Here is a 12,197-nt window from a genome sequence, read left to right as displayed (position 1 = left end):
ATCTTATAAAATTCTTTTAGTAATTTAAACGTTTCTATCATATCCCCTCTTCTTCGCCTATCAACCAACCTCTGCAATCCATAAGCTCTCAATCTATCAATGTAGGGAGCATTGTTTACATCACTCACCAACTTAGTCACTATCCTCCGAACCCTATCCACAACCTCCTCATCTCCAAGGAATCTAGGCGACCAGATCTGAGCACAGTAATCCAAATGTGGAAGTATCAATACCTTATAAAGGGGAATAATAACCTCTTTATCTCTGGATGTTAGTGTGTTCCTCAATAACCAAGTATGTGCAATCTTGTGTGCAATCTTGGACACTTTAGCAATGTGTCCTCTGAACTTCATCTCCCTATCCACCAACACCCCTAAGTCCCTCATCAATCTCTTGGAGTACCGTTCCATCAATGTAGTACACAGCTGATAATCTTTTAATCTCAAAATGCATAACTTTACACTTTTCCACATTGAACTGCTTATTTAAATCTTCTGCAAACTCTCAATCAGCTTGATTTTTTATTGTGCTACCCAACTTTGCATCATCAGCATACAACTGAATATCTCCCTTTAACTCATTTCCTATATATATTTATGTACAAATTAAACAACAATGGCCCAAGCACACCACTGGCCATCTGCCTCATCCTGGACTCTGCTCCTCCATACACCATCTTCTGGTATCTCTCCCTGAGCCATTCTCCTTTCCATATCGCCAGTTTAGCATCCATCCTTGTCTGCTCCAATTTGCACAACAGTATTCCATGGGGTATCCTATCAAAAGCCTTAGCAAAATCCAGAAGTACCACTATGTAGCCATTTCCTTTGTCCAACTCAGGTGTCATTCTATTATAAAAAGTTAATAAATTGCTAAGGCAGGACGACCTTTAACAAAACCATGTACCCCTATAGAGTATCATATCATATCCTGATCCCCCCCCCCCATTCTTGAATTTTGTCTTTAACCTACTTTTCCAATACTTTTACCACCACTTCCGAGATGGTGATTGGCCTGTAATTAACTTCCGCAGTTTTAGAGCCACCTTTATGCAAACAAACTACTTTGCCTTCCTTCCCCTCCATAGGGACCATACCAGAGTTCAAACTTAAGTTAAATAACCAAGTAAGAGGCATTGACAATTCCTTTGCACATTCATGCAACACCTGAGCTGATATTCCATCTAAACCTACAGCAGTGTTTGCATTTAAATTTTGCCATATAGTAAGTACCTCTGATTTCTTAACTTCAATTCTCACATTGGTTTTTGCCACAGGTACAGAGATATCCTCACTTGGGTGATATACTTTTGAAAAGTGATCACTCAGTAACTCTACTATTACATCTGAATTTGTCACCTCAATACCATCAGCACCCACTAAAGTTATCCTTCCGAAGTCATTCTTCCTTTTACTTGCCACATAGCGGAAAAACTCTTTGGTATTACCCTTGATCTCCTTGGCTAAGGTCTCATAATCTGATTTAGCTTTTCTTACTATGCTCGTAACCTTCTTAGCTTGAGCCTTGTACTGCTCATGGGTGTACTGATCACCTTTCTCTTTGTAAATTCTCCATAACATTTTCTTTTTTTTTTTTTTAGCTTGATACTATTACTTTAGTATGTTCAGATGCAACCCATCTCTTGATTACAGCTGTCTTTTTCCTTCAAACACACTCCAGACATCAACAAATTCCAGACCTCTTTTTTTTTTTTTTTTTGCACATTCTTGCAATCATATCATTCATTATCATTGCTCGTCTACTTAACTCAATACCATATACTATCAAGTCTTACATTTATATTACCCTGGGGACACAATCTGATATTGCCTTCCTCAGGTACCTGCTGATTTTATCCTATGCACTGCTAACATCTTTCCCCTGCAATATGTTCTACCATTGGACGGCTGCAAGCTCACTCCAAAGCTTGTTATAATTGCCTAACCTGTAGTTCTGTATTGTACCCCTTCTTACGAGAGAAATCCACAAATTTTGCAACCTCTCAAGTCAATACCACATGATCGCTCTCACCAATTAGAGGTAACAAGGACACCTTACTTATGCATGTTTCCTCTGAACCAATGACCAGGTCCAACACTCTCACACAATGTGTCCCTTCAGTTATGTGCTGTTTCAAGTAATTATCTCATAGAAGATGTATGAATTCCATTTCCTTTTTGCCATGTGATATTTCCTCCTTCCAATTGATATCACCATAATTAAAATCCCCCATAATAATCGCTAACCCTGCACTCATTGCACTAATTTGCTGATGCATGAATTCAATATCACTTCCTGTACCTCCTGGCCTATAGCAGCAACCAGCTGTATATTTGGTTTTGTTGGTCACTATTTCACACCAGACTGCCTCAAATGAACTATCATTCACATTTCTATCATCTTGATATACTACTTTCTTTGGCTGCAACTCATCAGCTATCATCAATAGTGCTCCTCCCCCGTTCTATCTTCTGTGTCCTCCCTGAAAATACTGTACCCATTACATTCAATTCCAGTGACCACATCTTCTGCTGACAGCCAGGTTTCACTAACGCCTGCAACCTTTGGTGAGATTGCACTGACTAATGCCAAAAATTCTTTCCTCTTATTTCAAATGCTTCTTGCATTGGTATGCAAAAATTACAGATTCCCTTTAGTTCTTGTACCAGCTTTAGAACTGATATACATGTCACTAATTTCAGTAGCCCCATGCTGATTTTTATCCAATCTATTCTGCAATTTATTCCACGAATAAGGATCAACAAATATACAATCACTGCTTAAGTTTCTCCCTCTTACACCCAACCTTTTCAATTTTAGTTTCCCTGCCCAATTACTTGTTCAGAAAACAGTAATTTCTTCAATCGCTTATGATCTTCCATGTTCAGATGCAACCCATCTCTTGAGTACAGCTGTCTTTTTCCTTCAAACACACTCCAGATATCAACAAATTCCAGACCTCTTTTTTTTTTTTTGCACATTCTTGCAATCATATCATTCATTATCATTGCTCGTCTACTTAACTCAATAATATATATCATCAAGTCTTACATTTCTTATCGACATCAAGTTAACTCAGTTCTTTATACATGTCCTGCTCACTTGCCATCAGTGGCTCCTTCCCTTTTCCACTGCTTTCAAGTTCTGCATATTACATTCACAATAATAAAATTTTTTTGAATTGCTCTTTTAACACCTCTGTATCTCCTCATCAGTGGTTATGATTCTACCATTTTCAGTGATTAGTATCATCCTTCCATAATCATTCTTTCTTCTACTGGCCATGTATCAATAAAATTAGGATTTCTTTTGGCCTGATTAGCCAACTACTGTTATGAAATACAAAAATGAAAAACTTGCATGAAAAATTGTCATGTTTATTTGTAAAATTTTCACCTATGTTTCACAGGCATCTTCAGTACAAAAATGGAACAGTAATTAAACAATAACAAAAAAATCTAAAAAAAGCACTCTCCTGTAAAAGAAGAGATAAAGGTCGACTGGCAGATCTATTTAGGTTAGGACATTACAACAACATTTCACAAGTTTTTTATAAAGGTGTTCTGTGAGAAATCTGATTTTAAGAAGGATCTTTGTCTTATTCCAGTGAACTCTCTGGAATTCAGAGATTCTGAAAGTGAAGATAGCATAATCTTCACTCACCATTTTGTCATTATTATACCTGGGAAACATGCTGACTACATTTCCTACCACACCTTTATCTTTTATTTTCCTCAACAGACTTCTGATATCCATCCTTACATTCTTGTTGCCAACCAAATCTCTCATGCCTACTATCTCTACCAACTTTTTTGCTTGCTTACTCTCATATCTGGTGCTTCAGTCACTCTTCTCATTCTACTCCCAAAAAAAAACAAAAAAAACAAGCACTATGCACCTTCTCATTAATCACACCTTTTATAATTGAATCCTCATACATAGCCATGCTCAAATCATTCAAGTCTTTCACGTTTACGTCTTCTATTCTACACTTCCTTGCCTTCCATACATATGTTATTCTCCTCATTTCATTCTACAATCACTTCATTTCTTGCTTTCTTTTCAACTCTTTTGAATTACTTTCTTGCTACCATTCACTTTCTCAACATGGACAGTCACACTTTCTTCCTCATTGCCGTTTATACTTGCTAACTTCTAGATGGTCGACCTATTTTTCACATATGCTATCTTACTATATCTTCAACCATCTGTTTTATATTCTTTCAGTCCATTCTCTACAACACTCTTGATTTCATGCCTTTCAGCATTAACTTCTCATTTCATTTTCCCACTTCCAACAAATTCTTGCATTTCTGGGTCATGAAACCCTCTAATACACCCTTTCTCTATTTTCACTCTCATACCATAATCCATTTTATCTAAGCAAAGAGTACATAACACACACACCATTCACAAAATCCCTATGTCAAATCCCCCAAGTAATGGCTTGGTCACTATTGTTCTTGTTCTCATCAGTGCAATGAATAACACTGTTGTCAGGAGTAAAATCTATCTAAAAGCAAAACATTCTCAATTACAGTCATACACAAGGATACTGTTACCATTAATTATCAATAATATTGTGAATTATATATTAAAAGAATCACTTATTTGTAAGCTTACACTTGCACTGCCACCCTGAATGAGCGATGCATTTCCTGTCATTATCTGCCAGGTAGCATGTACATATTTTACTCCTGACAACAAGCCATCTTGGAAAAAAAGACTGCTTACTACACTAGATGTTTGCACTACATCTGCTGTTACTTTGCCTTCATTAACTGTATTACACAAAATTTGATACAAAACAGACTAAAAACCTCAATAATTATCATGAATTCAGCCTCAATATCACAAATAAGTTTTCTGGGAAAGGCATACAGTTTTTCAAAAATATTTCAAACAATAAAACTTATCTTTGTTGGAGTGATTCTACTGTTGAACTGTTGAACTTGTACTGATGACAAACTTCTACCTTGAATTTCAGAAGTAGTTTGCATTACTTCCTAATGAATTAGTCCTAATGAAATTGCTTTTAGAGCAACCACTGAAATTATTAAAATAAACTTTTAATAACTGACTTGGCACAACTCTTGAGGAAATGCACAAAATTTAAATTCATATATAAAACACATTCTTATCTGGCTTCCCAATATTTTGCTACTTCTTTTTAATGGATATTATATCTCAGTTCAATCATATTACCAAAAAAATTCAACAATTTATTTAAATAAAATTATTTTTAAGTACAAACTGTGTTGTGAAACCTTCATGTCTCTTTCAACTAATAAGAGGACAGAAATTCACAATGTACTTCTAATTATTATTATTATTTTCATTCTTTTGAAGTTCCAGCCACCACAGCTCTTTTATGCTCCACTGCTTAGTTATGAAGATTTATTACAACTCTTGCATCAAAAGCAATTTCCTTCATAATGCACAGCTATTTAAGTTCCTCTCTGATAAGTTTCATCTCACATGTTGAAGTGGTAAGCACAAAATGGAATTCAATCTGGACATGATAAAATATTCCTGAAATTCTTTTAAGATTAATTTATATATATTTCCATTTAATTCTTTTTCCAACAAATAGTATCTAGTTTCAAAAATATGATACAACAAGTAAAGTTCTCTATTTTTCTTGAGTCTAGTTTATAGATGAAACAGAAATCAATGACTTCACGATCTTTCATTTTGCTAATTTTTTTTTCTTTCACATTACTGTTGCTCACCACAACAAGTTAAAAGAAATTAGAGTTTAGACTAGTTGCATTAAGAAAAAGTAATTTATTACTTTTTTTTTTTTGCTGATGTAATTAAGTATTACATCAGCATTATGAGGCAAAAGATTTTTAACAAAAACTCAATTAAGTTGATGTTTAGGAAAAGTCTCAAAAGAATATCTACAACATCCTTTTTTTTTTAGACTGAAGTCTATGGTAATAAAAATTTGCAGTATTGCACTTCCTCTAGAAATTCTGTAATTAACCTGATCATGAAATTGGGATCATTTAATGTTTCCTCTTATGTTAACCAGTTGTTTTGTATATTTTACTATTTGCAGCGTTAAGTTCAAAAAGTTTATCATGTTGCGTATCTCTTCTACAACTCCTGAAATTGTTTGCTAATTGACTAACTGCTAACATTGTCTTATTGTTTCTACAGAGGTTGGTTGAGGCAAAATCTAAAACAATTCCAGGAATAATTAATCTGAGCCCTAAATCATTTGGCTTTCATCTGCCAAATAGTGTGACCTAACAGTTAAAGTAAATGTTGGCACTGCCAAAATTGTATTGTATGATATAAAAAAAAAAAAGTGAGGACCCAATGATAGTCATCATGGCAGGAAGCACAGACAAACAAATTGCATGAGAATAAGTCTAAAATTAAGTATTGCAATCTAGTCATACTCCACATAGTTTACAGTCATCTTACATATTCTTATTTACCGAAGGCTGATAACCCACCTACCGCATACGATGCAACATGCATCTCGCCATTTGTATATCCTGGTAGAGTATCAGCACTTCACACAAGCAAGAGATGAAATTTTTACTAATCTGGCCGAGCCATATACACTTGGGTAGATTGTATCCGACTCGGACAAATTGCATGAAGTTTTTAACTTTTTACAAAGAATTAATTTATACAAATACATTTGATTATAAATTCTATTGATGTTTAGATACTGCATTGCTTAATTTTTTTAAAATTTGCTTTTTGTACATAATTTGTTATTTACTAATTTTTCTATTTGTTATTACTACCTTGTGTACTGCTATAACCTTCGGTTTGCCACAGTGTGATCTTTGCTGTCCTTGTTCCAGTTAACCTTAAACCAACCAACCATTAACTGTAATACATGCTTAATTTTATTTATTTTTTTAATTTAATTTAATTTAAATTAATTTTAAGATTGCCAAAGCAATTGTATTTATTAACTAATTGCATTAAAATTATTAACAGAAATTTTACTCATTGTACAAAGTTTTAAATTTTTAGGAGGAATTCCAGGAAGAGCTGCTATGCCAATACCAGGAAGTACAGCCACATTTAGAGCCACACTTTGGATTAATATAGAAAATTTGATGGACCATATTTATGTCTCATGCAGCAAAGTAAGTTTTAGTTGAATATACAGGCAATCTCCATGTAACATGGTACTTCTATAACAGTTTCCCTCTAACACAGTTAGAGAATAGTGCCAGTCCTCACACAAGCACAGTGCTTATATAATATGATTTTGCTCTGACGCAGAGAATTGCAGCAAACCTTGAATAACATAACATAACACTACATTTTTGGTCAATTTAACTATTCCCATACTAGAAAATTCACAGGATCTTAATTTTCATCCCACATACAGCAAATCAGCCATGAGAACACGCATGGTTTACAGATATAAAATACTATTGGAAGTTTTTCCACTTGGTTATACTATAAATTAAAGATACCAAGAAATTATATACTAGCTTTAATTCTTTATCCAAATGTAAGCAAACAAAGTTTGTGCCTGAAATCTAATTAGGACAGAGCAACTCGTATGTAGAAGCTGATGACTTCACATCACTTGCCTTAGTATCTCATAATGCTAAGCATATATCCTTACGGTATGTATAATGCTATGCATTATGGGAAGGGTCACTACCCGCAGACCAGTTTCAACCTTTATTGAGGTGAAAAAGTAAAGGGTTGCTCATCATAGGCCTAGAGTAGTTAGTATAGGGGTGCAAGAGATAGCATTAGAGAGAGAGAGAAAATGCCTCGGCACGTTTATATCATCATATAGCCAAAGGCTATCAGTTTTCCTTTTTCACCAATCTCATATAGATGAACAACCAAAAGACCAACTGAAACTAAAGTGCAAAGATGACTGATACCCAGGTGGTTAGCCTCATTAGGGTTAATTGCCTTGAGTTGGCCTTCTCTGCCTGGGATTGTTCTCCAGTCATCCCTGCAGTTGACTATAAGACCACATTGAATTAAGAGAATGGAACTATATAATAACTTCTCATAGCAAGAATAGACAGAATTTTATTTCACCCTGGTGAATATTGCATAATGTGGGTGGTCTACACCATCTAGTGATAAATTTGATATCTATCTCCTAGAATGCTTCTTTCTAAATACAAAAATCGTCTTACTGAACAATAAAATTTCCACAGTACAATATTATAAGGTATTTGGATGTCATATTGCTGGTTTTCAAATCCATGTTACTTTCTGACCTTCCATAAATGGTATTTTAATTCATCATCATCATCAAATTCCTGACATTTACCCTCAAGGGGTGTACAGGATATGATAGTACTACATGAAAAATTTACATCATTACTAACTTCCTACCTACAATTTTTTGCCAAATCAATCTGTTACCTGTTAAAGCTACAACATTGTCAGATCTTATATTTATATATCTATCTTCTAAGGCACTTTTTACTGTATCAATCCACCTATATCTTGGTCTTCCTCTGGGTCTTTTTCCTGCCAACCTGGCAGAGAACATTTGTTTTGTTAATCTTTCCTCTCCCATTCTGTTTAAGTGACCCATACCACCTGAGATTAGCTCTGCTAACTTGACATTGTCAGCATTCTTGGATGCTGACAATGTCAAGTTCTTTCCTAATATCCTTGTTTTTTACATGATATTGTCATTGATGCCATCTGTTCACGCTCCTAATCTTTCTTAGGACTCTCATATCTGTGGTCTCTAGTCTTGGTTCAAGTGTTTTACTTCTGACCCAGCTCTCAGATCCGTAAGTTAAAATTGGTTTGAACACTGTCTTGTATACAGCTAATTTAGTGTTCCAACTAATTTTCCTCTTATTACATATGAATTTATTCAATTGACTTCCTACTCTACCAGCTTTGTTGATTCTGTTGTCTATTTCCATATTTAATTTACCATCTTCACTAAAAATTGTGATTAAGTAGCTGAAATGTTTTACTTGTTCCACAGGTTCCCCGTTCACAACACAGTTGACATTTTCAACAATTCTACCTATTTTCATTGTCTTTGTCTTGTTATTGCTGACCTTCATACCATATCTATCACAACAGTTATTCAATTTAGTCAGGGAATCTTGCAGACTTGTAGCAGATTTATTGAGAAGTATAACATCATCTGCATAAAGCATGGAGCTGACATTAACGTCTCCAATTCTGATATCATGTTTAATATCACTTTCTTTCATAATGTAATCCATATAGATAATGAATAACAGAGGTGAAAATGTACATCCTTTTCTGACACCAGATTTAACATTAAACCACCTCCCCTGTACTTCCTTCAATTCTAACTGCTGACTTACAACTCAAATAAAGACTAAGTATTTCTTTATTTGAGGAGTTGTAATGATCCACTGACACCATATAACTGTAGCATTTTGAATAGCTTCTCTCTTGGCACCTTGTCATATGCTTTTTCCAGATTTACAAAACTTAAATACAGATCTTTGTTATATTTGCTATATCCCGTGACTTTTCAACTATTTGTCGTAAAGTGAATATCTCATCTTGACAGCATCTATTTGACCTGAATCCAGCTTGTTCCTCACCAAGCTTCTCTTCCACAATCCTTCTCAACTGTTTCTCAAATATACTGGCATAAATCTTACCAGGAACACTCAGTAGAGAAATACCTCTGTAATTCTCAGAATCAATTTTATTTCCCTTTTTATATATGGGTACTAGAGAGCTCTACTCCAATCATCTGGAATTCGTCCTTCTGTCCAGGCCCTCTGAACTATGCAGTGTAGCCACTGTAAAATTTTTATACCTCCATACTTGAGCATTTCTGGTGTACTATCAGCTGCCTTTCCACATTTCAGACTTTTTCTACTTCAAGCATGGATACGTATTCCTGATTGCATGCCTGGTCAGTGTTTTTTTATCACTGTGCTGTCATCACTGCTAGTTTCATTTAGCAATTTTTCGAAGTAATTACTCCATACTTCAAGGATATCTTTTTCTCCAGTTTTCATATCACCTTTATCATCTCTAATTCCTTTTACAGCACTCTTTCCTCCATTTCTGAGCTTCTTCAACAACCCCCAGAATATCTTGCCACCTTCTTGATATTTATTTTCTATGTTCTTACCAAGTCTTCCCATGACTTTTGTTTAGCTAGTTTTACACAGTGTTTAGCTTTCTTACATTTGTCTCTGTATTCTCTAAGAGCACAATCTGACTTATTTGCCAAGTAATAAAACAAAATATTGTTGTCTGTACCTAACTGAGGAACTTCGTGGTGAAAGAAATTAAAGATTTCTTTATACCAAATTTTACTTTTTTTAATGGAAAGAATGTCAATTCCAGAATGTTTTTGCAGTCTTAGAGTTAAGCACAGAGTGTTGTAGTATTCAGGAACACTCGGCTTTTGGACCTGTATAATCATTAACTCCAAACAGGGGAAGATGAAAACCCAAGTAGTGCTGGAGAAGGTCTGCAACATTTTATGCTCCTTTGATAACATTTCGAAGTTCTTGTATATAATTTCTTGGACTGATAATATTGGGTAAGTGGAAAAGGGAATTCCAAGTGTAATGAGGGGTTTTCTCTTAGGGGTTAGTCCAAAAGGAATGCCTCCAAGATCCCACTTTCCATAAACTTTTAAATTTGTCTTGTCTGCATTAATAATTAATCCACTGCTTTTGCTAATTTTTTTCAAAATATCAAGAAATATATATATGTGGAATCATTATCCTTCATAGTTTGCACTACATCATCGGCATATGCTAGTAAGTTGAAGGAACTGTTATTTCTCGCACGGCATGTGTATTGTTGACTTCCTGTAAGAAAGGTTCAAGAACCAATGCAAAGAGCAGTAGACTGAAAGTGCAACCTTGCTTGACTCCTTTTTGAAGTTTTACCAGGTCTGACAGGAACCCATTAACTAGGAGGCGGGTGATTGAATTGGCATAGGCTCCTTTGATAACAGATAGCAGTTTTTTTACCTATACCAATTTGCTGGAGGATGTGGAATAGAAAGGGATGCCTGGACATTGTCAAATGCTTGAGTGAGGTCTATTGATAGTACTGCCATCGACTGCTTTTTTGGGTTAACTAAGCGGGATTATATCACGTAGCAGAAATAAATTAAATTCTACTGCTTGACCTGGTACTCCATACACCTGTGTGCTTTTAATTATGTATCTCATTACCACTTTAAGCCTGTTATTGATAATGCAGAAAAAGATCTTGTAGTCAGTATTAGATAGAAATAGGCCTCCAGCTGCTGATTAAGGTGTGATCTCTATTAGGTATGGCTAATAGAGATGTAGGACAGTATGTACGGCTTGCTACAAATTCATTTGGTATGTGTCCTGATGAGAGAAATGGGAAGAATAAAATCCCAGGCCTCGTGATATAGTTCTATCCCTAGACCATCAGGTCCTGGTGATTTTCTTGTTTGGCATTCTTTTATAGGCTGTGATAACTTTGGATGCTGTAATGGATCTGTAAGGCCCATCTTGGATATGAACAGGAAAGCCATTAATGTTCCAAGAGTTATAATTTCCAACAGTAGTACTATAGTCTTCAAACAGATTTTTGAAGTTAAGTTAAAGGGAGATGGTAAATCCCGTTTTATTTTATAGCCGGGTACGAAACGGATCGAAATCCATCGAATCCATAGAGTTTCATGCTGAAAAAACCATCGGCAAGCCCAAGTGTAAGTGATCACTTGGGTAGTACAACACCAGGGCAACTCCAATCAAAGGTGGAGCAAGCTCCATCACTAACCTTAATATTCTCTCATAATGTAAAACACAGCTCCTAAGAGATATATGTATATACTGTTTTACATTATGAGAAGAGGTCACTACCTAGACCGGTTTCAACCTTTTTTGAGGTCTCATCAATGAGTAGGTAGACCTGGAATATCAAGGTTTTAAGTGAACCGAACTTACATATACCTCTACTATAGAATTAGATTTTTGTAGTGTTTTTGAAAGAGTCAAGGATGTCTTGAGTGATGGACATGTCTTCTCCATCAACACAGATTTGAGTGACAGTTCTTTCTTTGCGAAATTTTATGAATTGTCTATTGAAGAATGCAGCTGCAGGTCTATCTGCTAAGTGCTGCTGTATTCTTATCTTAAAATTTCTTTCTTCTACTTGATTCTGCCTTTCCAGTTCTATCTCTATGTTAATGTTTTTAATGATGTTGGTACATTCTATACCATTGCATTGGTTTG

General features: G+C 35.2%; 1 protein-coding gene across 1 annotated transcript in view; it reads left to right on the top strand.

Annotated features, from left to right (window-relative positions):
- Positions 1-12,197, top strand: part of fws (Conserved oligomeric Golgi complex subunit 5 four way stop) — a 574,187-nt gene that overhangs the window by 123,933 nt on the left and 438,057 nt on the right. Inside the window, exon 7 of the mRNA XM_090393051.1 lies at positions 7,003-7,118. Within this exon, the coding sequence (XP_090249177.1) occupies positions 7,003-7,118 (116 nt within the window). The remainder of the gene's footprint in view (positions 1-7,002; positions 7,119-12,197) is intronic.

This window comes from Typopeltis vanoorti, chromosome 5 (assembly GCF_054136105.1).
Source record: "Typopeltis vanoorti isolate ZY-2024b chromosome 5, IOZ_Tvanoo_1.0, whole genome shotgun sequence".
Taxonomy (NCBI): Eukaryota; Metazoa; Arthropoda; class Arachnida; order Uropygi; family Thelyphonidae; genus Typopeltis; species Typopeltis vanoorti.
The sequence above is the reverse complement of the archived record's forward strand: the minus strand, read 5'-3'. Positions and strand labels throughout refer to the sequence as shown.